This window comes from Microtus pennsylvanicus, chromosome 2 (genome assembly GCF_037038515.1).
Source record: "Microtus pennsylvanicus isolate mMicPen1 chromosome 2, mMicPen1.hap1, whole genome shotgun sequence".
In the NCBI taxonomy this organism is placed as follows: domain Eukaryota; kingdom Metazoa; phylum Chordata; class Mammalia; order Rodentia; family Cricetidae; genus Microtus; species Microtus pennsylvanicus.
The window spans coordinates 13,693,867-13,720,704 of record NC_134580.1 but is presented as its reverse complement, the minus strand read 5'-3'; the positions used below and the strand labels follow the sequence as shown (position 1 = coordinate 13,720,704).

General features: G+C 39.6%; 1 protein-coding gene across 1 annotated transcript in view; it reads left to right on the top strand.

The window, feature by feature from the left end:
- Smc1b (structural maintenance of chromosomes 1B) overlaps positions 1 to 26,310 on the top strand; it is a 75,961-nt gene extending 49,651 nt beyond the window's left edge. The window contains exons 18-25 of the mRNA XM_075963522.1: positions 58 to 211; positions 8,796 to 8,891; positions 19,047 to 19,203; positions 20,283 to 20,437; positions 21,440 to 21,591; positions 23,620 to 23,689; positions 24,782 to 24,892; positions 26,167 to 26,310. Of these exons, the coding sequence (XP_075819637.1) occupies positions 58 to 211; positions 8,796 to 8,891; positions 19,047 to 19,203; positions 20,283 to 20,437; positions 21,440 to 21,591; positions 23,620 to 23,689; positions 24,782 to 24,892; positions 26,167 to 26,310 (1,039 nt within the window). The remainder of the gene's footprint in view (positions 1 to 57; positions 212 to 8,795; positions 8,892 to 19,046; positions 19,204 to 20,282; positions 20,438 to 21,439; positions 21,592 to 23,619; positions 23,690 to 24,781; positions 24,893 to 26,166) is intronic.
- The last annotated feature ends 528 nt before the right edge of the window (positions 26,311 to 26,838 follow it).

The window sequence follows — 26,838 nt, the reverse complement described above, 5'->3', positions numbered from 1 at the left end:
TTCTTTGGTATAATTACATAATGAGTAAAGTCACTTTTTCATATCCTGTATTTACAGAGAAGTGGGAAAATTGCAGAAAGAAGTTATAATCATTCAGGGTTCTTTGGAACAAAAGCAACTAGAGAAACATAATTTGCTGCTGGATTGCAAAGTTCAAGACATTGAGATAAGTCTTGTGCTGGGGTCATTGGAGGACATCATTGAAGTGGAGGTATCTAGCCAAAAATGCAGTATGTTGTGTCTTCAACTGCTCATGCTATCTTAGCTTCTTTAGCTCCTCGTAGGAAAGGGAAAATGTTTGTGATAGAGTATTTCAAGGCAGATATTAAAATATTAAGATGAATTAATATTGAATCTTTATCTAAAAAGAAAAGGTTTCTAAATTGGTTGTAGTGGTGCAAGACTGTATAGACCTAGCACTTGAGGGTTTCGAAGACTGAGTTGTGGGTCAAGTTTTCAAGATCATCCTGGGCAATAATGTGTGTGTGTGTGTGTGTGTGTGTGAGAGAGAGAGAGAGAGAGAGAGAGAGAGAGAGAGAGAGAGAGAGAGAGAGAGAGAGAGAGGAAGGAGAGAGAACTCTAGGGAAAGCCAATCTCAGGATCTTGCATTTATTTATTTATTTATTTATTTCATGTTTTTGTGTTTCGAGACAGGGTTTCTCTGTGTAATAGTCCTGACTGTCCTGGAACTCGTTCTGTAGACCAGACTGGCCTCAAACTCACAGTGATCTGCCTGCCTCTACCTACTGAGTGCTGCTTTTAAAAGCATGAGCCACCACTAACTAGCAATCTTGTACTTTTCTTATGTTGTAACCTTCTGAAGGCTCCTTTATTTCTCTGATCTTTTAGCCAGATATCTGGCTCTGAGTTCTTATTATTAAGACCCAATTAGAATTCACCTAACACTCACTATCCTGTCCCACCTAAGGGAGAAAAAAAAACGTACTGAGAAGCTTGTGAAATTCATAGTCAGTCACAGAAGCTTCCAAAGAATTGTCACCTAGTCACAGGACTGAGTGTTTGTAGTAGCTACTTTTGCTCAGCACATGTCTGGTTATCAGGGAAGGTATCAGAACTAGCATCAGACTTAAACTAAGAAATGGGTAGGGCTGTTGGTATTATCAGGAGAGAAGTTTAAGACTAATGTGATTAATAAGCTAAGAACTCTACTGGATAATCAGTGTGTAGGCAAGATAATTTAAACAGAGATGGGAATTTCAAGCACAATCAAAAGAAACACTAACAGAATTGAATATTTTACATGGGCTTACTAATAGATTAAACAAAACTAAAGATCTCTGAGCTTAAAGATAGCTTTAAAGAAACCCCCAAATATAAAAAAAACAAAAACAAAAAAAAGGCAGAAAGATTTTCCATGTACTCTGGGAAAATTACAAAAGGTAGAAAATGTACTAAGAAAGAAGAAACAGATAACAGATTCTTTCCAAGAGAAATACTGGAAGACCATCAGATGGAAATGGAAAAAAAAAACCAGAAGTATCACAACACACAGGACCAAACTGTGTAGTACTAGCCATGTCTACTTGATGGAAGACACAGAGTAAAAACAGCCCAGGTAAAAAGAAACCGGCAATCGTGCCCTAGGACAAGCCCACGAAAGATCTTGAAAGCTTAGAATCTTATTGAGAAGTGTGGTGAGATAGTGACTTCTCTATCAAACTCAATTAAGAAAAGAAAGTAAATCTGTTTTGTCACTTCCCATGGGCTCAGTGTCATCTTGACAAGAAACCTATTTAAGACTGAGCTACTTTGTTTGGGAGCCTGAAAATAAGAACAATTGCTAGGCAGTGGTGGCGCACGCCTTTAATTCCAGCACTCAGGAGACAGAGGCAGGTGGATCTCTGTGAGTTCGAGACCAGCCTGGTCTACAAGAGCTAGTTCCAGGACAGGCTCCAAAACCACAGAGAAACCCTGTCTCGAAAAACCGTTAAAAAAAAAAAAAAAAAAAACAGTCAAAAGAAGTAAAGGTCTCTGGTTCAACCTCCACAGCCCCACAATGGGAGACATTCAAGTAGGCATTGTGGAATGGAAGACTAGATGCTAACACACCAGAAAGTTTAGATGAAAGGAGGCTTAGCTCAGGCAATGAAAGGTACAGTGTGGGGCTAGAGAGAAATCTCAGCAGTTAAGAGCAATTGCTGCTCTTGTAGAGAACCAAGTTCAATTCCCAGCACCCACATCAGGTGATGCATGCCCTCTTTTCTAAACTCCAGTTCCTGGAGATCCATTCCCTTCTTCTAATAGCCAAAGGTACCAAGCATGCACATGGTATACATACATGCACACAGTCAAGACATTGAATAAATCTTAGTCAGTGTTCTATTGCTGTGAAGAGACATCGTGACCATAACAGCCTTTTTTTTTTTCCTTTTGGAGATTGGATTTCTCTTTGTAAGAGCTCTGGCTATCCTGGAACTTACTTTGTAAACTAGGCTGGCCTTGAACTCACAGAGATCTGCCAGCTTCTGCCTCTCAAGTTCTCAAGTGCTGGGATTAAAGGTGCGTTGCCGCCACCATTATGAAGGCAAGTATTTTATTGAAACTTGTTTACAGTTTTAGAGGTTTAGTTCATTGTCATCATTGCATCCCTGCATCAAACTAGGAGCTTGCAGGCAGACATGGTGGTAAAGTAGCTGAGAGTTCTACATCCTGATCCACAGGCAGAAGGGAGTGAGAGACTCTGGACTTGGAATGGGCTTTTTGAAACCTCAAAACCCACCCCCAGTGACACATTTCCTTCCTCCAACAAGGCCACACCTACTAATCCTTTCAAATTGTGCCAGTCTTTAATGACTCAAGTATTCAATTCTGTGAGCCTTTGGCAGGTATTCCCATTCAAACCACCACAAAATCTAGTAAGTTTTAAAAGAAAAGATAAAGTGTTTGATAGGCTGAGCCCACCACCTGAGGATAACTGGAATCTGGGTTCAGTTCTTGAAGGTGCCTATCTTCGATGAGACTTACTGTTGATAAAACTGAGAATTCTGGAGTTTCAGTGCAATATCTGATGTTCTCGGCCTTTCACTCAGCAAAGTGTTTAACACTTACCAGGTTTTGAAAGATGGTGATCCAAAGTCAGGAAGAAAATGTCACTTTTCCTTCACATATAAATCCTTTCTGGCCTATAATTTATTTTTTTAATATTTATTTATTTAGTATACAATGTTCTGTCTATATGCCTACAGGCCAGAAGAAGGCACCAGACCTCATTACAGATGGTTGTGAGCCACCATGTGGTTGCTGGGAATTGAACTCAGGACCTTTGGAAGAGCAGGCAATGCTCTTAACCACTGAGCCATCTCTCCAGCCCTGGCCTATAATTTATATATATATACATACATATGTATATAACTGGTATAAGCGCAGGACTACAGTTTAATATTCAGAAAGGAGACCCAAGACCTGGGTGTGGTGTAGCAGATGGCTTTAATCTCAACACTCAGGAGACAAAAGAGGCAGGGGATCACTGAGTTTGTGGTCACCTTGGTCTACATAGTGAGTTCTGGACCAGTGAAAGCCTATCTCAAGAAAGAGAAAATGAAAAAAATAAATAAATAAACTAAGAAAGTGTTCACCTCTCCAGTTGGAGGTGTAAACCTGGGATATTGAAGCTGAAAATGAGTCAGACTAAAGATTTATGCAATTCAGAGCATCAGTATGATTTATACGCAGGGTTAAGAAGAGTCACCTCAATAAAGTGTACAGTCACAACAACAAGCTGCATGTGGTCAAAACATAATTGTCCATAAAGGCATATGAATAACAACAGCTGAAGTAAATTCACGCCTTTCCTCTACACCTGGGAGGAGCACAAAAACATATTCCACGAACAATTCTCTGTTCAATTTGAAGAAATTTTGAAGAAACTGAGGTCACAAGACTGATTTTCTTAGAGTTTTTTCACAAGCACTCAGAATTTAACATGACTCCATTCTTGAACGGTGTTCCCCCAGAGTAGCATTATGTGATAAGGAAGGGTAGAATGCAGGCAGAAGGACACATGGGAAAGAGGATATAAAGCTAATTGGTGGGTTTTATTTTTTTGTTTTGGTTTTTGTACATTTGTGTGTGGGTGGATAAACATATAAAAGTGTAATCAGTAGAGTAAATGTAAAACTCAAGCTGGGCCTGACAGTGCACACCTTTAATCCCAGCTCTTGGGAAGCAGAGGCAGGTGGATCTCTAAGTTCAAAGTCGCCCTGGTCTATGGAGCAAGTACCAAAACTGTTAGGGATACACAGAGAAATCCTGTCTCTACTATCACCCCCAACACACTAAATAAACGAAACAAAAGAAAACCTAAAATATATACTGTTTAGTTGGGACTAGGCAAGTGTTTGAGCGGCTTAATCTAGTGGTGTGATGTTTTTATTTATAAGTTCATTACAGTTTATTTCCAATAGAAAAAACTATATGATATAATGTTTTGACGAAATGCTTCTCCTACCTTTGGGCAGTCAAGTTATTATTTTTTTTTGAAGCAACACTGTACAGCGATAAGCTTTATAAGGAACGGAAGAGCACATTTTGAAACATCACTGCGGATCAAGTTATTATTAAATGAATAAATAACACCAATAAAAAACAGAATGTGTTAGAAGAAGGAACTGATATTAAAAACTAAAGGCATAGAAAAATCTATTCAGTAAAAATTTTGTATATATCAATAATAAACTTACTGAGAAATAAGGGAAAACATTCACAATAGCTTCAAAAAATAAGACACCTAGAAATAAACCAAACCAAAAAGGTAGAAAACTTTTACAATGAAAGCTTTAAAATTCTTTTTTTTTTTTTTTTTTTTTTTTTTTTGGTTTTTCGAGACAGGGTTTCTCTGTGGCTTTGGAGCCTGTCCTGGAACTAGCTCTTGTAGACCAGGCTGGTCTCGAACTCACAGAGATCCGCCTGCCTCTGCCTCTGCCTCCCGAGTGCTGGGATTAAAGGCGTGCGCCACCACCGCCCGGCTGAAAGCTTTAAAATTCTGAAGATTTTGAAAAAGAGAGTTAACATAAAAAACCTTTGATGCTCATGGATCATCAGTTAATATTTTGGATATGGCCATCATATTTGAAAGTAGTGTACAAATTCAGTACAATTTCTATCAAAATTTAAATGATAATTTCTCACAGAACTAGGAAAAGAAAATAATCTAAAAATATATCTTTCATACATTTTTATTGATATTTATTGAGCTCTACATTTTTTTTTTCTGCTCCCTTCCCTTCCTCTCCTGTCCCACAAGGTCCCCATGCTCCCAATTTACTCAGGAAATCTTGTCTTTTTCTACTTTCTACTTTCCATGTAGATTAAATCTATGTAAGTCTCTCTTAGTGTCCTCATTGTTGTCTAAGCTCTCTGGGATTGTGGTTTGTAGGCTGGCTTTCTTTGCTTTATGTTTAAAAACCACCTATGAGTGAGTACGTGATAATTGTCTTTCTGTGTCTGGGTTAACTCACTCAAAATAATGTTTTCTAGCTCTATCCATTTTCCTGCAAAATTCAAGTCATTTTTTTTCTGCTGTGTAGTAGTATTCCATTGTATAAATGTACCACATTTTCCTTATCCATTCTTCAGTCGAGGGGTATTTAGGTTGTTTCTGGGTTCTGGCTATGACAAACAAAGCTGCTATGAACATAGTTGAGCACATGTCCTTGTGGCACAATTGAGCATCCTTTGGATATATACCCAAAAGTGGTATTATTGGGTCTTGAGGAAGGTTGTTTCCTAATTTTCTGAGAAATCGCCACACTGACATCCAAAGGGGTTGTAGCAATGCAGAAGTGTTCCCTTTTCCCCACAACCTCCCCAGCATAAGTTGTCATCGGTGTTTTTGATCTTGGCCATCTTACAGGTGTAAGATGAAATTTCAGAGTTGATTTGATATGCATTTCTCTAATGACTAAGGATGTTGAACATTTCCTTAAGTGTCTTTCAGCCATTTTAGATTCCTCTGTTGAGAGTTCTCTGTTTAGGTCTATGGATTATGTGAACTTTTGGTGTCCAATTTCTTGAGTTCTTTGTGTATTTTGGAGATCAGACCTCTGTCTGATGTGGGGTTAGTAAAGAACTTTTCCCGTCCTGTAGGCTGTTGTTTTGTCTTGTTGACTGTGTCCTTTGCTTTACAGAAGCTTTTCAGTTTCAAGAGGTCCCATTTATTAATTGTTTCTCTCAGTGTCTGTACTGCTGGGGTTCTATTTAGGAAGTAGTTCCCTGTGCCAATGCATTCCCACTTTCTCTTCTATAAGGTTCAGTGTGGCTGGCTTTATGTTGAGGTCTTTGATCCATTTGGACTTGAGTTTTGTGCATGGTGATAGATATGGATCTATTTTCATTCTTCTATATGTTGATATCCACTTATGCCAGCACCACTTGTTAAATATGCTTTCTTTTTTCCATTTGATATTTTTTGCTTCTTTATCAAAGATCAGGTGTTCGAAGGTGTGTGGATTGATATCCGGGTCTTCTATTTGGTTCCATTGGTCCTCCTGTCTGTTCTTATGCCAATACCAGGCTGTTTTCAGTACTGTAGCTCTGTAGTAGAGTTTGAAGTCAGGGATTGTGATGCCTCCAGAAGTTCTTTTATTGTACAAGATTGTTTTGGCTATCCTGGGTTTTTGCTTTTCCATATGAAGTTGAGTAGCGTTCTTTTGAGGTCTTTGAAGAATTTTGCTGGGATTTTGATGGGCATTGCGTTGAATCTGTAGATTGCTTTTGGTAAGATTGCCATTTTTTCTATGTTAATTCTGCCTACCCAAGAGCATGGGATATCTTTCCACTTTCTGGTGTCTTCAATTTCTTTCTTCAAAGATTTAAAACCAGGACTGGTTTTGCTCCTGGCTTCTGCTTCTGTTTGTTTGTTTGTTTGTTTGTTTGTTGATTTTTCGAGACAGGGTTTCTCTGTGGCTTTGGAGCCTGTCCTGGAACTAGCTCTGTAGACCAGGCTGGTCTCGAACTCACAGAGATCTGCCTGCCTCTGCCTCCCGAGTGCTGGGATTAAAGGCGTGCGCCACCATCGCCCGGCTGGCTTCTGCTTCTGGTGGAGCTTGTTCTCTCTGTGTCTTGGGTAACTGGTTCAGTCCCACTCTGGTTCTGGTGGAGATTGCACACTCTGAGTCAGGTCGTTGGCTCCATCCTAGTCTGCCAGTGTTCCAGGACTGGGTTGGCTCCCATGACTGGAATTGCTACTGGCTTTTGCTCCCAATTTCCTCAGGCCCTCTCTGTCTTAGGTGTCTCCAACCTTAAATTTACATGGAAGCACAAAAAAACTTAATAACAAAAGTAATCCTAAGCAGAAAAAGCAGTGCTGGAGTACCATAATACCTGATCTCAGATTATATGACACCGCCATAATAAAACAGTATGCTGCTATTATTAAAAAAAAATCCAAAGACCAATGAAACAGAATAGAGTATCCAGAGGGAAGCATACACATACACTTTAGCAGCCTGGTTTTCAGAAAAAAAGGTTAAAGTCAAACATCGGTGAAAAGACACTTCAGAAAAGAGCACTAGAAAAATTATGTCACATGTAGAAGAATGGAATTTTCCTTCCCTGTTACTATATGAAAATAAATTCAAAATAGAAAAAGACTTAAATGTGAGACCTGAAATTTTGAAACTGCTAGTGGAAACAGAACACTTGGAAATATGGATAGAGGCAAGGACTCAATAACTAACAGCAGGAATTAACACTAGATCATATTGGCTACCATCCAAAACAAAACAACAAATGGCAACAGAGGCTGGTGAAGATGTGAGGAAAGGGGATCACTTTATACAATGCTGGTGGAAATGTAAACTAGTGTATCCACTGTGGAAATCTGTATGTAGGTTTCTCAAAAAAAGTAAAACAACAATATAACCCCACCATATGATACAGATATGCTGCTACTCTCTATTCGCCCTGAGAAATCAGCATACCATAGATGCACTTGCATATCTGTATTTATCACAATACTGCTGCTCACAATAGTCAAAATGGAACCAGTCTAGATTCCAGTCAACAGATGAATGGGTAAAGAAAATGTATATACATACATGAAAGTTTGTTCAGCTGTAAAGAATGATATATTATTTGAAGGAAAATAGAACTTGAAATCATGACAATAAGCAAAATAAGTCAAACAATGCCATGTCTTCTCACATATGCAATGGCATCACACTCATGAGATGTATTGCTTCTGTGTTACATTTAGTACTGAGCTTTAACTTGCATTTCAGCTATTTTAACAAATACAATATGCAAAATGTAAACTTAATTCAAAAAGTAGTTTCATTGAGTTTACACTGCTAAGAAGTCTACTAAGGGATGAATTAAGCTTTCTTCTTTCATTTTGTAAATTTTGGTTTTCATCACCAACAGCCAAAAGTTGAATAAATAGTAATTTACTCCTCTTTTTTAATTTTTTAAAGTTAGACATTGATACATTTTTAACAGGAAAAAAAAACAGGAGAAAACCTAGTGATGGTGGTTCTCAGAGACTTAGATAGGAAGGGAATGCAGCTAGGAGGCAGCTGAGGTAAGAATTGAGCATCATGTAGGGTGGGCTGCACTGATAGAGGGAAGTATGTCAGCCCTCTGAGTGGCTCCCGATAGTTTGTCAATAATGTTGTATGCTAACAGGACACTGGTGCATGATTATGTCAGGAATGGCTGAGACCAGGCCTTTGTGTCTGTTTGGTTGCTATATGGGGTTAACTTTTGATCTGAGTGATTCAAGTGGCTGGAGTAGAGGTTACTATTCAGGCATGGGTCCCCCCCCCCTTTTTTTTCAGTTAACTGAAACAGAAAGTACCCAAGCAACAGCTGATATCTATGAAAAAGAAGCATCCATCCAAGTAGACTACAGTCCTTTAAGGGAAGATTTGAAGGTAATTTAAAGATTTGTTTGTGATTAACAGTAATATTGGCTATTAAAATATTATAGGATCATTTTAATATGGTTAGTTTTAAGATATTGGGGTGGATGGTTGGTAGGGTTTGTTGTTTTGTGGGGGAAGAGACATCAGAGGGAAAAAAGAAAGCTACGGTGATGATTGCAAATGCCTGCAATCCCAGCACTTGGGAGATAGAGGCAGGAGGGGGGGAAAAAGGCTGTCAGCTCATGTGTCATGAAACCCAGTCTCCAAAAACTGAAATAGGAGCTGCAGAGGTGGTTCGGTCAGTAAAGTGTTTGCCAAGCAAACATAATACCTGAGTTTGGCTACCTAGCCCCCATAGAAAAAAGCTGGGTGCCACAGTTTTAAGTCTGTAATCCCAGAACTGGGGAGTCAGACAGGTAGGTCCCTGAAGCTCACTGGCCAGCTAGTCTTAGCCAGTCAGTAGTGAGCTTCAGTTCAGTGACAGATCTTGTCTCAAAACATAAGGTGGAGGGCTGTAGAGATGACCCCGTTTGGTTGCTATATGGGGTTAATTTTTGATCTGAGTGACTCAAGTGACTGGAGTAGAGGTTACAAGTGTCTTTTTCACTTAACAGAAAGTGATATCTATGATATCTATGAAAAAGAAGCATCCATCCAAGTAGACTACAGTCCTTTAAGGGAGGATTGATTACTCTGTGATAAGAGTACTGACTGCTCTTCCAGAGGACCCAGGTTTTGTTGCCTTTACCCACGTGGCAGCTAACAAGCATTTGTAACTTCAGTTCCAAAGGATCCAATGTCCTCTTCTGTCCTCCATGGAACTGCATGAAAGTGGTGTACAGACACACATGCTGGCAAAAATGCTTGCAAAACATTTTTAATTAATTAATTACATAAAATAAAATGGAGAGAAACTGAAGAAGATAGCCAAAGTCAGCCTCTGGCCTCTACACATATATGGGTACACACACAAATATGTGCATATACCACCAAATATCTATATTAACAGTGTTTTCAACACCAGAGAAGTAGCAGTATTAGATCTCTGAACACCAGCTGGAAATGTTAGAGTTCAGTTCCAGTCTGGCATTGCCTGTCTCGGGTGGCATCAGATTCCACAAATTCAGGCCACATATTGCCAGCACTTCAGATGCCAGTCACCTAAGGGTGCCTTAACCATCAAGTGCAGTAATTTGCTAGAATCACACACAGAATTCAGGGTAATTTATTATACATTTACCAATTTGTTATGAAAAATAGAACATGGGAAGAGCCAAGTGAGAGAGATACGTAGGACAGGAATGGAGGAGGTACAGAGCTCCCATGCATTCTGCCTCCTGTAGGTGTGCTGCCCTGCCAGCCTGTCCATGTGTCCACCAACCTGAATGCACCTCCTCTGAGCATGACTGATTCAGCTGGTGACTTTGGTGATCAAACTAAATCCATAATTTCTCTTCATTCCCAGAGAGGACATGATAAAAGTTATAAGCTTCTAACCGCATTTGATACATCAGCAGTCAGTTCTCATCCCTCAGAAGTCAGTTTATTAGCATTGCCTCATTACATTTGAAAGGGGCAGACTGAATAAAAGTAGTAGCTCCTTTCATCTCATCCCTGGGTAAATGCTAAGAGTGTTAGTTCTGAGCCTGGAGCAGGATAAATGCTGAGTACCTCTCATAAATAGCAGAAAATAGGTAACCTTTTTCTTTTTTATGAGACAGTCATGCTCTAGGCTGGCTGACCTGAACTCATTGGGCACAGTGACTACTGCCATCTAGGCTGCCTACCTACACTGCCAGCATCTTTGGAGAAATGAACCTTTCTTTTGGGGTAGTACTGTTCCAGAACTAAGTTGTTCCTAGAAAGCCTAAGCCATTATACCCTGGTTATACTGTGACCTAAACAAGGTCACATGTTCATTCCTGAGCCAGTAGCTAAAGTGAACACAGCCTTCCTCTGAGTCAGTCATTTCTATTCCTCAACACGATCCCACAGTAAAAATGTCTCACCTTGGGGCTGAAGAGATGGCTCGGAAGTTAAGAGCACTGGTTGCTTTTCCAAAGGTCCTAAGTTCAATTCCCTGCAATCATATGGTGGCTCACAACCATCTATAATGAGATCTGGTGTCCTCTTCTGGCCTGCAGGCAAACATGCAGGCAGAACACTATACATAATAAATTTAAAAAAAAAAGAATGGCTCGCCTTTTCAAAGCATGGGCAATGTTGAAATGCAAGAACGATGTTGAGTAACAAAGCCTACATCTTTAAACATGTGTTAATGTATTTGGGAGACTTGTTGGATTATTTGATTATATTGTGGCTTTTGTCTTCTCTATAGTTTTTATTTATTGCTTTCTCATTTTACATTAGTTTAGAAAAGTCCTTTTCTACCTCATTATCCAGTAAATTACCTTTTGTTGATGATTTTCTGGATTATTTAGTTTTATTTTGTTGGGTTTTTTGAGACAGGGTCTTGTGTGACTCAGGCTGGCCTCAAACTCACTAAGGATGACCTTGAACTTCTGATACTTTTGCTTCTACTTCCCAAGTACTGAGTTTAGAGGCATGCCTCATTATACCCAATGTAGGGAATGCTAGGGTTGGAACCCAGCCCTTTGTGCATACTAGGAAAACACTCTACTATATCCCCAGCAGATATTTCCTTTAGTTTTCATTTGCCCACTTTGTTAGAATATTTAAAGACAGCTAAATAGAGACAGAAGGCAGAAAGAGGTTTGGTTTGACCTTAGAAAGGACCATGTTTATTCATGGTGAAGGGGCACTCTTGTCACCCATGTGTGTAGATGGCCAAATGCCTACAGAAGATGGGATGCAGCCCTAATAGGGATGGAAATGACTTCCTTAACCCCTAAGGGGAACTGGGAAGTGTAGTCTTTCAGCAGGAAGTTATCATTCTTAACTATTTAAAAATGGATATTTAAAAATCCACAGCAGGAATGTTATAGCTGCTTTCTGCTGAAAAGGGTCTTTGTTAGAGGGATTAGTACTGGATCCATTCAAAAAGGGTTCCTCTGGTCATGTGGTGGGGGGGTGTCTTAATTTGATTGACTTTGATGGATCAGGCATTTGCCATCTCTTATTTCTGAAGAGGCTTGAAAAATAATTACAGGACTGTAAGGATGTGATTACAAAGTAGAATTGAAAGATATTTTTGAGAGCCGGGTGGTTGTGGCGCATGCCTTTAATCCCAGCACTTGGGAGGCAGAGGCAGGCAGATCTCTATGAGTTCGAGGCCAGCCTGGTCTACAATCTACAAGAGCTAATTCCAGGACAGGCTCCAAAGCTACAGAGAAACCCTGTCTCGAAAAACCAAAAAAAAAAAAAAAAAGAAAGAAAGAAAGAAAGAAAGAAAGAAAGAAAGAAAGAAAGAAAGAAAGAAAGAAAGAAAGAAAAAGAAAATTTGGGGGGAAGGTTAAGGGGTAGGAAGGAACAGAGTAGTCCAGTGAGAGAAAATGTTGATTCAAGATAACAGTGACTGATCGGTTACCTTGGTGGGACTATTGCATCAGCAAAGCTAGCAGAAGTAGTAGGAAGCGGGCTGGAGAGATGGCTCAGTGGTTAAGAGCATTGCCTGCTCTTCCAAAGGTCCTGAGTTCAATTCCCAGCAACCACATGGTGGCTCACAACCATCTGTGATGAGATCTGGTGCCCTCTTCTGGCCTGCAGACATACACACAGACAGAATATTGTATACATAATAAATAAATAAATATTAAAAAAAAAAAAGAAGTAGTAGGAAGCTACAGAGCATCAAAGAAAGGGGATAGGGGAAAGTAGAGGGCTAATGTAAAAGGATTGTATCTGGCCTGAGGTGAAAGAGATGAATGAAGGTCCATTTAACTAGAGTTTTCCCACGGCATCCAAAAGGTCTTTTGGCAGATGGATCAGGAACAAATGGAGTGAACGTTACTGCGCAAGTTTACCTGAAACATTTTGTTTGGGTATAGAATGAAGTTCAGTAAAACATATAAAAGACAGGGTAAAAACATAGGTATGAAGATAATAAGGAGGAAAACATGATCAAGGGGGAGGAGCTAGAGTAATTTTGTTCGGTTTCTGTGGCTTTGGGCCCCACTTTAAACCAGTTAGGATTTATTAGCATGGAAGCAGGATTGTTTGAGGAGAGCACAAATCCCATCCTTACCAGTAGTCAGATCTAGTACTTTTTAATTTTGGAGTACTCAGTAGTCAGAGCTCTGAGCTGATGAAACAGAGAGGTTAATTGATGCAAAGAAGGCTTCATTAAGTCCAACTGTTTTACTTCTGAGTCTCCAAAAAAATGTCTAGAGTGACAAGAAGAGGAATAATTTGGATGGCTCATTGCCCAGTAAGCCCCTTTTTGAGGTCACACAAACTGCTTTTAAGGGTTTTGGAATGTGGATCTCTCAGTAACTGCTTCAAGGCTCACAGAAGGGTGACAAGGGGAGCAACAGCCATCCAAGGGGTCATAGTAAAACTTAACTATTGCCAAAGATCCAGAACATAAGTTAGGGGGTAATAACTACAATTTTGTGGGGAATATCAAGAAACAGAGTTAGCCAGGTAGTGGTGGCACACACCTTTAATCCCAGCACTCAGGAGACAGAAGCAGGCAGATCTCTGGGAGTTGAGGCCAGCCTGGTCTACACAGTAAGTTCCAGGACAGGCACCAAAGCTACACAAAGAGACCCTGACTTGGAAGGAAGGAAGGAAGGAAGGAAGGAAGGAAGGAAGGAAGGAAGGAAGGAAGGAAGGAAGGAAAGTTAATGATGGAAATTTTACGTCAATATAACATAAGATTAAATGAAATTGTACAATTGACTGAACCATGTACTGGAATTCTGTAGAAGAATGAGGTGATTGTAATTAGCTGTTTGTTTACATTACACTCCTGCATAAGGATCGAGGACCTGGAGGCTGTGAAGTCAGTTAAAGTCAGCATCCAGGGAATGAATTTGAACATAAAGTGTGTTAAGTGATATTCCTTGCTTTTACATGTGATGAACCTTGTATATATTTTTTAATTGTTTTTATTGAGCTATATATTTTTCTCCACTCCCCCCCCCCGTCCTCTCCCCTCCTACCCTCTCCCATGGTTCCCATGCTCCCAATTTACTTAGGAAATCTTGTCTTTTTCTACTTCCCATGTAGATTAGATCCATGTATTTTTCTCTTAGGATCCTCTTTGTTGTCAGAGGTTTCTGTTCTGCTCAGTCCCCGCAAGCGTTAAGTCCCAAAGAAATCACACAGAGGTCTACATTAGTTATAAACTGATTGGCCCATTAGCTCAGGCTTCTTATTAACTCTTATAACTTTTATAGCCTATTATTAACCCATTATTCTTATCTGTGCTAGCCATGTGGCTCAGTACCTTATTCAGTGGGGCAGTCACATCTTGCTGCTTCTTTGGTTGGGTCTTCCCAGAATTCTCCTGTTCTACTTGACCCACCTCTACTGCCTGTCTGGTTGCCCACCTATACTTCCTGCCTGGCTACTGGCCAATCAGCGTTTATTTAAAATATAATTGACAGGATATAGATCAATGTCCCACAGCACCTCTTTGTTATCTAGGTTCTCTAGTGTTATGAATTTTAGGCTGGTTTTTCTTTCCTTTATGTCTAAAAGCCACTTATGAGTAAGTACATATTATATTTGTCTTTCTGGATCTGGGTTACCACACTCAATATGATGCTTTCTAGATCCATACATTTGCCTGCAAATTTCAAGATGTCATTTTTTTCTGTTGTGTAGTACTCCATTGTGTAAATGTACCAAATTTTCCAGTACCAACTATTATTTAATGAACAAAAACAGTATCTCAAGTAATACAAAATTTCTAGTTAGAAACCATTTGATAAAGTTGGAACTGTTACCTTAAATGACTAAATCTAGTATTTGAAAACATGACAGTATTTTTGTTTTTTGTTTTTTTTAATATTTATTTATTTATTATGTATACAATATTCTGTCTGTGTGTATGTCTGCAGGCCAGAAGAGGGCACCAGACCTCATTATAGATGGTTGTGAGCCACCATGTGGTTGCCGGGAATTGAACTCAGGACCTTTGGAAGAGCAGGCAAATGCTCTTAACCACTGAGCCATCTCTCCAGCCCCTGACAGTATTTTTGTTAACATCAAATTGTTATATCTGTATTTCAGGATTACACTGTAAACATTTTTATATTGCTAGGTTTTTTAAAGAGACATTTTTATTCTAAATTGTATTCCCCAAAAGAAATTATTTTTAATTTTTTAATAAAAAGTGTATTCCCAGAGACAGTGACTGTCTAGTTAAGAGTAAATGATTCATTTTATAGTTTTCTAAAATTAACCCTATTAACAGAACCTTGTAAAAATGTTATAACATTTTTATTCCATACAGTGAACCAATAGATGAAAGATGAAAGCAGTCAGTCTTGTCAAATCTGTAACAATTTACATGTAACATGTACTGAACTAACAAAGAAGGCCAACTCTTGACTCCTTTTGTTGATGATATGTAGATCACCACATATCAACAGCAGAGAGAACATATCTTAACATCATTCTATTTAAAAATAGATTGTTTAGAGGCATAATTTTTAAAGCAAGATAACCAAATTTAATAAGCTTTTGGATTTTAGAATTTCTAAGAAAATATCCATAAGCATCACTGCCAATGCCTGTGTACTCCTTGAAGGTTTCAAGGTAAGAGTGCAGGCTCTGGCCCTTGAACTCTATCTGGGCAGAGAATAGATTATATTTTCAAAGCAGTGCAGGTGAGCCCAGGTTAGAAACAATCTCCTTCTTTCCTAATGAACCTGAGGGCTTATGGATCAAGGGATATCACTTAATAGTATCATTTGTTGACTCTAGCAAGCCACATTGTACTCCCAGGTGAGCTGTCAGGCACACACCGTTTTCCTGAACAAGAGTTGATTCCAAGTTACATGCATGGTATATTCTACCAAATTAAGATTATCTATGCATCCTTTTAAAATCACACTCAATGAATTTATAAGCCCTCAAATACATAAAGTTAAAGTTTCAACAAAAGCTTTAAAGATAGTAAACAAAACAAAGGAAAAGTGGGGTGAATTCAAGGAGTTAAAACATCTTTCCTTCTGCCGGGCAGTGGTAGTGCACACCTTTAATCCTAGCTCTAGGGAGAGACAGGCAGATTTTCTGAGAGTTCAAGGCCAGCCCGGTCTACAGAGTGAGCTCCAGAACAGCCAGAGATACACAGTGAAATCCTGTCTTTATTATTATTATTTTTTTTTTTTTGGTTTTTCGAGACAGGGTTTCTCTGTGGCTTTGGAGCCTGTCCTGGAACTAGCTCTGTAGACCAGGCTGGTCTTGAACTCACAGAGATCCGCCTGCCTCTGCCTCCCGAGTGCTAGGATTAAAGGCGTGGGCCACCATCGCCCGGCGAAATCCTGTCTTTAAAAGCTAAAAATAAAACACCTTGTCATTTGTAACCTCTAAGGAAACTAGTTTTCTTCTTAGTTCTCAAGAACAAAGTATCTTTTCGTTTGCTCTCCTCCTGTCACAGAGTCAGGTGGCCAGCCTACCTAGGACAGACTTTGGAAGAAACTTTAAACATGCCTGGGACTAGAGCAGATAGGACAAATTCCAACTCCAGAGCTCACTTTTTTGGTAGAGTAGACCAGGAAAAAAATTTTTAATGTTATCCATACCCAAAAGGACATTCAGTTCTCTTTAAGACTGAACCCAGTGATCTACATATCCATAACCAGTTTGTATGTATCTGCAGATGGGGCAATCAAAAATGCTTACTTCTTAGCTTTAAAGATACAAACAAGCCAGCATGGTCTACAAGAGCTAGTTCCAGGACAAGCACCAAAGCTAAAGAGAAATCTTGTCTTGAAAAAAAAAAAAGATACAAACAAGATTATCTAGGCTTGGAAATACAGGCTAGGCCAAAAGCAGAAGAAACAGTTGGAGACATTCTGAGTGTGGTTGTAAACCAGAACCTTGAGAAAGATTAAAGTTAACTATGAGTTTTATGGGGGAGGGAGCCTCAGACCATGCTTCCATTCCATTATTTAAATCATTTTAGATACTAAAAATCAAAAGCTCCAAATGAGCCAGCAGTGGTCATTTATTTCTCCAATGTATTTTGAGGCCAGATTTGCATGAAAAGGCTAAAGAAAATCACTAGTTTAAATTCTACAGAAAAAATTGAAGCAGATGAGGGACACGGACCAAAAAAAAAAAAAATGGGTCAAATCCAGTTGTATAGAGCATCTTCTAAGTCTTGCAGTAACTAAATACATCTAGAAAGTAAGGGGGTGTCTCTAAATGTTATAGTTTCAGGATTAAGAAACTACAGGGTTAGTGGAAATTTCTCAGGGCTTTTGGCTGATCATCACAGGCAATGTAAAGTCTCTGGTGCCTTTGACCCAGTGGGTCTTAAGGCAGAAGAAAGCTCAAGTGAACACCCAGACCTAACTAGGGGCCTTTAAGTTAAGTGCAACCCATTACCTTGTCCTGGCATTTTGTTACGTTGCATGTGTGGTTTGGTCCCATCTTGGCCATCCACCAAGTTCAAATTGTCAGGGTGAGACAGCAAGGTGAAAGAAAGGGCTGAGATGGAGAGTGAAAAGAAAGGCCCTCAGGTCCTAGAGTAAATAAAAGCTGGGAGATACCAGTCAGGGGAGGTTGGGGACAACTTCCAGCTCCAGATGCCTTCCTAGGTCTTTTGGCACCGGTGTGTTAGATTATTTAAAGGCAGCTGTAGAGAGACAGAGAGGCTTGCTCTGACCTTAGGCAGGGCCATGTTTATTCACAGTTGTGGGGCACTTTTGTCACCCATGTGTATGGGTGACCAGATTGCCCACAGAAGAAGATGGGATGAGGGGTCTCTTATAAGGGTGAAAATGACCTCCATAGTCTGCAAGAGAAGCTGGGAAGCATAGTATTTCAGCAGGAAACTATCATACTCAATCAATTAAAATTTACCTTATTGTTATTTTTTCAAGTCACCCAGATAATCAGCTTATTCAGTTTTCAAATAATCTTTTCTCAGTAGGTTAAATATTATCTTAATTATATATATTAATTAACCCACTTTAGGAGTCAAGAAAGTTTTCCTGGAAGAACATAGCTACACTTTCCCCTTCCCTTCCTTATTCATTGGCTTTGGAGTTAAGCATTGCACATTCTAGGTCATTTGGATTTCTTCTCTCTACCATGTTGCACCTATGTTCATACTGTGAGGAGGCTTTTTCATCCCGGTGTAAATGTCAGTTTGTATTTCTGACTTCTCTGTGGTTGTTGGTTTTTTAAGTGTTTTTTGCATATGGGTGTTTTGTTGATACATATGCTTGGTGCCCTCAGAGGTCAGAAGGTGTCAGATTCCCTGGAACTGGAGTTTACAGATATGGTTGTGAGCTGCCATGTGGATGTTAAAAATCAAACTCAGGTCCTAAGAGCAAACAGTGCTCTTAACCACTGAGCCATCTCTCCAACACCTCTGTGGGCAATTTTAAGGCAAAGACTGAATAATTTTCATGATTAACAGTTCAATATTTAACCCATAATAGGTGGCCAATATTATTTTTAATGAACAAAAAAAAAACAAATGATAAATGAATTTTCACATTTCTGGGCATAATCTCTGGAGGTAAAGAATGTTCCCAGAGCAGCATGATACAGTGTTAGAGCAAGAAAGGCACAGCTGCAGACACTGCCTGTGTGACTGCAGTACCAAACCCAGAGTGGCTTCTATAGGAGCAAGGAGATGCAGAGGGTGCAAGTAGATTACACACCTGTAATCTCAGCATTTGGGAGTCTGAAGCAGGAGGATTAGTACAAGTTTGATGCCTATCCAGGCTACATGGTGAATACCTGATCAGCCAGGGATATATAGCAAGACCCTATTTCAAGAAACCAAAATAGATGATGGACAGATGGGCAATAGCAGCAGTCTTAGGCCAGCAAAGTGTCTCCCCATTTTATAAAGGCACTTACCACCAACCTAAGAACTTGAGTCCAATTCCTGGGTCATACATAATGGAAGAATAGAATCGGTCCCAAAAATTGTCCTCTCACCTCCAGAGATATGTTCCCACATACAAAGAATGGTAAGGTAAGCCTTGTACTTAGGCCTTACCTTTGAATGTTAAAGGCATGTCTGTCGATGTTGTTCTTTGCTAATGATAGGCTCTACAATCAGATAAGGAAGTGAAGGACCACCTTACACTCCTTCTAGAGCAAGTAGCATCCCAAGAAAATACTCTACTGAAGACCGCAGCTCCAAACTTACGAGCACAGGAGAACTTAAAAGCTGTCAGAGACAAGTTTCAAGAATCTGCAGATGGTAAAATTGAGTTTATAGTTGTTAGCAATATATGCTTGGATGTTGTATTTCTGTATGTGCCAGCAGCTTCCTTGAATTGTACCTTTATTTTATTATATATTTTTCTATGTTGTCTTATATTAATATGTGTTTAATTCTTTTTTTTTTTTTTTTGGTTTTTCGAGACAGGGTTTCTCTGTGGTTTTGGAGCCTGTCCTGGAACTAGCTCTTGTAGACCAGGCTGGTCTCGAACTCACAGAGATCCGCCTGTCTCTGCCTCCCGAGTGCTGGGATTAAAGGCGTGCGCCACCACCGCCCGGCCATGTGTTTAATTCTGAAATACAAAATGTCTTCCTTCATGAAGAACATTCTGCTTTACTTTAAAAATAGGTTATTGGGGATTGGGAATATAGTTCTGTTGGACAAATATCTAATGTACATGATACATGGGTTCCATTTCCAAATCCTCATAAACTAGTTTAGAAGCATGAACCCACCTATAATGCAAGAACTCTGGAGATAGAGGCAGGAGCATCAGAAGTTCAAGGTCACCCTCAACCACGTAGTGAGTTTGAGGCTAGCCTGGCTACATGAGACTCTGTCTTCACAAAAAAAGTAGGCTTATTATTTTAAAACATATAATTAAGATTTTTCTTTTTTTTTGGTTTTTTGCTTGTTTTGGTTTTCTTCAAGACAGGGTTTCCCTGTGTAACAGTCTTAGCTGTCCTGGAACTAGCTAGCTCTTGTAGACCAGGATGGTCTCGAACTCACAGAGATCCATCTGCCTCTGCCTCCTGAGTGCTAGGATTAAAGGCATGTGCCACCACCGCCCGGCTATAATTAAGATTTTTCATACAAGAAAGTAAGTATATTAAATACACGTCAGGATTTACTAATATTATTTAGACATTAGTTCCACCAGGAAAAGTGTCATTGAGTTTAAAAGATGTCTTCTTATAACTCAGTATCAGTTATTTTGAAGGTAGATATATTCAAGACAGCCAAACTCAAAAAACAGTTCTGAAATATTCTACCTAATAAATTTTAAGAGAAGCACCCAATGGTCTCAAAAATAAAGAATGTTGATTTTTTTCCCTTAGCTTTTGAAGCCAGCAGAAAGGAAGCCAGAGTATGTAGGCAAGAGTTTGAACAGGTGAAAAGACGGAGATATGATGCTTTCAGCCAGTGCTTTGAGCACATCTCAGTCTCAATTGATCAAATCTACAAGAAGCTCTGCAGGAACAGCAGTGCCCAGGTGTGTTTTTCAACCCTCAATACCACAGAAGCTTAGAGTAACTGATGGTGTCTGTTGTTTTCTGGTGAGAAATAAATGACCACTGCATAGTCCTTGAATGATATAGGTGCAAAGTCAATTTAGAAGACGTCTCATCTCAAGACATGTGTTCTGGATTCCACCACTATCCTGACATCACTGACTAATTAGAGCCACTTTGGGTCTATTTTTCCACTTGAAACATGAGTAGAGTTGGATCATTTGATTTCTAAGGTTTTTTTTTTAAAAAAAAAAAACGCTGAAATTCTATTCTCTGTTACTAAATTGACTTTATGGAACTACTTGTCTCTGTGGTAAAGGTGGGTGGGATCAGGGTAGAAGAAATAGTTGTAATGATCAGCACATCAAAAGAAGACTAAAAGGTGGGATCAAATCTCTGGCCCACTGTATTATCCACTCCAGTTGTATTATCAATAGCCACAGCAAATACTTGTAGAATCGAGTGTGGGGAAAGATGTAGGCCAGGATTTATGTACCAGCTCTGCTGATACATAAATGTATCATATGTACATTATGACTGAGATGATACTAATTCTGAATGTTAGAATTTCAACTAAACATAACTTATTTTTAGTAAAATAAGCATATTAGCTCATTGAAAACAGGAATCATACGAATACCTGCAATATGTGGCCCATCGTAAATACCAGGTAGATGGAGTAACAAGTAAGTTGACGAAGACTGTTTTTGTAAGTCTGCGGCTTCTGCTGCTAAGGTTTGAATGGAATTATGGTGGAAAGGCCTGGGCCTTGGATATTTTGAACATTCTCTTTCCCTCATCCCAGATAACCTTGATGTTTGTGGTTAAATGCAGAATTTAATGTATTTACAGGTATTATCATTTTCCCATCAAAATTGAGGAAAACCTAACCAAGAGAAAGAATATTTTCACTTAAATATGTTGCCTCTCAATTTGAAATGTATTGGTTACTTTTCTAATATGGCTAAGTAAATGTGTTTCAGGCATTTCTTAGCCCGGAGAATGCTGAAGAACCTTATTTAGATGGAATTAGCTATAACTGTGTGGCTCCAGGCAAACGGTTTATGCCTATGGACAATTTGTCAGGGGGAGAAAAGTGTGTGGCTGCTTTGGCTCTTCTGTTTGCTGTACACAGGTAAGACCACAACAAGTTACCAACGGCATCTTTCTACAAAAAAATAATCTATAATTATTTTCTTTAATAATATTTACCAAAGCTATTTTTTCAGTCATAAATTGAAGTTTGATTTAGGTCTATGGCAAGTTAGAAAATCTTCAAGTATAGTCTTTGAAAAATGTTGTCGATAGTAGTTTTCTGGTTTCATTTTTTTTAAATATTTATTTATTTACTTACTATGTATACAATATTCTGTCTGTGTGTGTGTCTGCAGGCCAGAAGAGGGCACCAGACCCCATTACAGATGGTTGTGAGCCACCATGTGGTTGCTGGGAATTGAACTCAGGACCTTTGGAAGAGCAGGCAATGCTCTTAACCGCTGAGCCTTCTCTCCAGCCCCTCTGGTTTTATTTTTTAAAGGAAAGTATTTGGATAATCTAAATATGATCTCAAGATTGCAAAAAATGAAGAATAAGCAATGACCTAACTTACAAATTACTTTACTCAGAGCTCTGCTGTGTAATAAAAGCAAAATATTTCTTCCCTTAAAAAAGGGAGTGGGGGGCTTAACATTCTCATTTCCATTGATGATGGTTATACCGTTTCCTTTGAAATATAAATCAAGAAATAAAAGTTGGGTAAAATTAAGACAAACAATAGCCTTCAGCATTCACAGTAGGCAGCATCAGTGTAAGTGCCGCTCTCTTCCCATCACTAAGAAAGAACATAGGAATCTGACTTCTGGTCTCAAGAAAGGAATGGGACAGGCCCCTCAGGAGAGGTACAGAGAAAAACCATGTGGGCTGGGGAGGGACTCCAGATGCAGGATCACAGCAGAATGCGATTCTCGTTAGGTAGCACCCTTTCCCTTCACTCTACTAAATATTCACACTTTCAGGTACTGTTGCAGGCTCTGGAGATTCCTGTGAACAAAATAAAGTGTCTTTCCTGTAAATAGTTCATTACTCCCAGCATTGATGGTGCACTCCTTTAATCTCAGCACTCAGGAGGCAGAGGCAGGTGGATCTCTGAATTTGAGGCTAGCCTGGTCTGCGAAGTGAGTTCCAGGACAGCCAGGGTTAGAGAGAAGGAAAACAAAACAAAAACTTCATTTTTGCTGGAGCTATAGCTATAGCTCAGCAATAGAGTACATGTACTCCCAAGTATGAGATCTTAGGCTCATTTACAACACCATTGTGGGGTGTTGAAAACACATTTGTTTAAAAAAAATTTTTTTCATTGGAGGAGATAAAGTATATTTGTAAACTATTTCCCTACTATAGAGAATATTTGAAAATGACAAATCCCATAGGAAAAAAAAATAAAGAATGGAGATATGAGAGGCCCTGAAGCACTTTACAGCAATAAAACAATTAGAATAGGTAAGAATTAAGGAAACAAGCTGTTTGGGTGTAGTTAAGGCAAGAATGCTACAGATATAATAAAGAATAGCAAGTGCAAAAACCCTGAGTCCAAAGTGGCCTTAGCATGTGTAGAGTGATAGGCACAGGGTTAGGATGCTGTTGTACCAAGCAAGGTGAAAGGTAGTGGTGGCTTGGAACAGTATGAGAGATAGAGGTTGAGCTGGGCAGTGGTGGTGCATGCCTTTAATCCCAGCACTCAGGAGGCAGAGGCAGGTGGATCTCTGAGTTTGAAGCCAGCCTGGTCACAACAGACTTCAAAGCTACAGAGAAACTCTGTTTTGAAAAACCGAGAGACAGAGAGAGATTGTTACAAACAGGCATGGAATGTGAAGGTGTCAGTTATGACTCCATGGTTTTGGCCTAAATAACTATAATAATTGCTGCCACTAACTTCCCACAGGAGAGAAGAGGTGGAAGGGAGGGAGATGATGGTTTAATACTCATGTGCAATCCAGTATACAGACATGTGAGAAGAGAACTCCCTGAAATGTGTGGGAGCTGGGCATGATGGCACCAAAAGTCTCCCAGAGTCTCACAAAGGTTTTGTGTACTCCAAGTAGCTGCCTCTAAGTCTTCATAAAGCAAATAGGAAGTTACTCATATGCATGTCATTTTTTTCTAGTTTTCGGCCTGCTCCATTCTTTGTATTAGATGAAGTAGATGCAGCACTGGACAATACTAACATTGGCAAAGTAAGTTTTTTTCTGCTTTCAATTTCTTTTCCCCACCCCACCCTTTGTATTTTCAAGATAGTGTGTTCTCTGTGTGACCTTGGCCATCCTGGAACTTGCTCTGTAGACCAGGCTGGCCTCCAACTCAGAGACCTGCCTGCCTCTGCCTCCTGGAGTGCTGGGATTAAAGGTGTGCACTACCCTCCACTCCCACTTTGGGCTTCTGCTTTCAATTCCTAATAGGACATTTTTGTTCTAGTTTTTTTCTGTTCCTGTGACAAAACCATGGCCAAAGACAACTTAGTGGAAAAAGAACTTATTTGTACTTTAGGTCATAATCCATAACTAAGGAAAGTTAGGACAAACACTCAAGCATAAGCTAGACCATTTGATGCCTTGCTTGCCAAACAAGATAAAATGAACAAACCACTCAAAACTTGGGTGCAGGAGAACTAAGACTCAGACTTTATTCTATTAAGATAGTACTTGCCAAATCCCTACCATTGGTCTGGGTCAGAGTACACTGGTTCTAACTGCTCTGAATTCAGGATAACTTTGTTTCTGACGTGCCATCTACAGTGTAGTAATGAGATAGACTAAAAGTCCACATCCACAGAAGGAACTCTGGTTTTAGGGGCCATGATAGTAACCATGATACAGGAATGGAAGTCTTGGAATAGAGATGTTATGTGGTGGTCTGGATATAAAATGTCCCCCACATAAAGCCTGTGGCACTGGGAATGGATTTTCTTCAATTGAGCTTCATAAAGGAAGCTTTAAAGGGTAGGGTGTTAGGGTAGGTGGAAGGATGTTAGGTGGTTCCAGGTATTCCCTTGAGGAGACCCTTTGCTTCTCTGAAATTACAGGTGTGCACCACCATACCCCAATTATTTTACTTATTTCCTTGGAATTGAGCTTCTTGAATGAGCTAGAATTCATATTTAACCAAAACTTGATTATGAAACTGTATACACTTTCCACATTTTCCTAATCTTTAACCTTTGAGTTATCAACTCAAATGTGATTTTGAAAACTAAAAGGAAAAGAAAGAGAATCATTGTTCCCAGAGCTCAAAGGAGGCTGGTGAAATGTGTGCTTTTTATTTCCTCCCAGGTTTCAAGTTACATCAAAGAGCAGAGTCAGGAACAGTTTCAGATGATAATCATTTCCCTGAAAGAGGAGTTCTACTCCAGAGCTGATGCCCTGATAGGCATCTACCCAGAGGTAAGAGAACAGGGGCAAGGACAGGCCCCATAAACTCCTCAGGCCCTGCCATTCTTGGGATTTCTTTCCATATCCATATAGTCCAAGAATTTGCAGACACTCTGGGTCTCCATAGTGAATAAAAATAAACCAAATGACTTTTAAAGAGTAGTATTTGTGAGTAATTACTCGGACACCCTCCTTTACAGAAACAGATTTAAGATATTTTAAGTGAAAGAAGGAAAATAAAACTGTAGGGCATGGCCACAGATGGCTCAGCACTTGCTCTACCAAGCTTGTTGACCTGAGTTTGATCCTCCAGACCCACATGATCAAGAAAGAAAACTAACTCATCCCCTACACACACACAAATATGTATAGTAAAAAGTATCTTTAAAATGGCATGGTAGTGTGGTAGTTGTGTTTTACAAACAGTGGTACATTGTAACATCGGTTAATACTGTGTTTCTCCTTTCTAACTTGTGACGTGCAAAGATGTACTATTATCAAAAAAACAAGTTCACTCAGTGTTCCAAAGGGTACAGGAACTTTTATAATTTCAACACACCTGACTTTTTTTTTTTTTCCCCGAGACAGGGTTTCTCTGTGTAGTCTGTCCTGGAACTAGCTCTGGTAAACCAGGCTGGCCGCTAACTCACAGAGATCTGACTGCCTTTGCCTCCCAAGTGCTGGGATTAAAGGCGAGCGCCACCACCACCTGGCCAACACACCTGTCTTAAAGCCATTCAAACAAATACTTTTTAACTGAAAAATTGAGCGTAAGGCCATTGAGATGGCTCAGCTGGTAAAGGCGCCAGCTGCCAAGCCTGACAACGTAAGCTCCATCACCCAGACGCACAGTGAAAGGAGAGAACTAAGCCTTGCAAGTTGTCCTTTAACCTTCACATCTGTACCTTGCAGACACATACACACATGCACAAAATAAAATTTTTAAATAATTAAAAACCTGAGGCAAGGGAGTAGAGCAATAGTTCAAGACCTTCAGTTTTTAGGCAGTTCCCCTTTAAGTTAACATAAAAATTAATTTACTGAGCCAGGTGTGGTGATGCATGCCTTTAATCCCAGGAGCCAGAAGCAGGCAAATTTCTCTAAATTTCAGGAGCCTGCTCTATGTACTGAGTTCCAGGACAGAGAAATGTAGAGAAACCCTGAATCAAAAACAGAGTAACTAATCCCTTTTAAACGTAAATCAAGATTAACTAGTGACCTCACTTTGAAAAATACTTCTCCTCTAAGCAGGAGAGTTGACTAAAACTGGCCTCCCTCCATTGCAGCACGATGAATGCATGTTCAGTCACGTGTTGACTCTGGACCTCTCAAAGTATCCAGACACTGAAGACCAAGAAGGCAGCAGGAGACACCGGAAGCCCAGAGCATCACAAGCATCCCAGTCCTCGCAGTCCCCCCAGTCTCGTTAGAAATGAGCATGTCTTTGAACAGCTGCCAGCTATAGGAGCTGTACTCTGGCCCTATAGAGTTAGGTCAGTCTCTGTTTAGGTCCCTTGTGTCATGGGAGAAAATTTCCTACAATTTTACTAAAACAGGTTGATAGCCCACTCAGGTTAAGGAGTGCTCAGCCCCATTCCAATAAGTTTCCTATAGCAGCAGTGAATGAAGTGTGTGGTTTTTGTTTTTTTAAGAACTTCTGTTTTGAAATAAATTGGTTTAAAGTTTTGAACTCTGCAGCATCTTTACTCTGGTCTTGCCTTGCATTTATCTGTAAGGGAAACAGCTGGTTTGGAGTTTTTATTTTTGTGGTCCTAGAGATGAAACCCAGATCCCTGTTTAAGTGTTCTACCACTGAGTACCTCCCCAACCTTAATGGTTTTTAAAGACAGCAATCATAGTGCAGTTTAGTAAACTAGTGAACCTGGCTTATATGGGAAATTATTTCAGAGGAAGTGTGTGTCAGTACTGAAAACAGGTAAAACAACCTCCACAAGTTT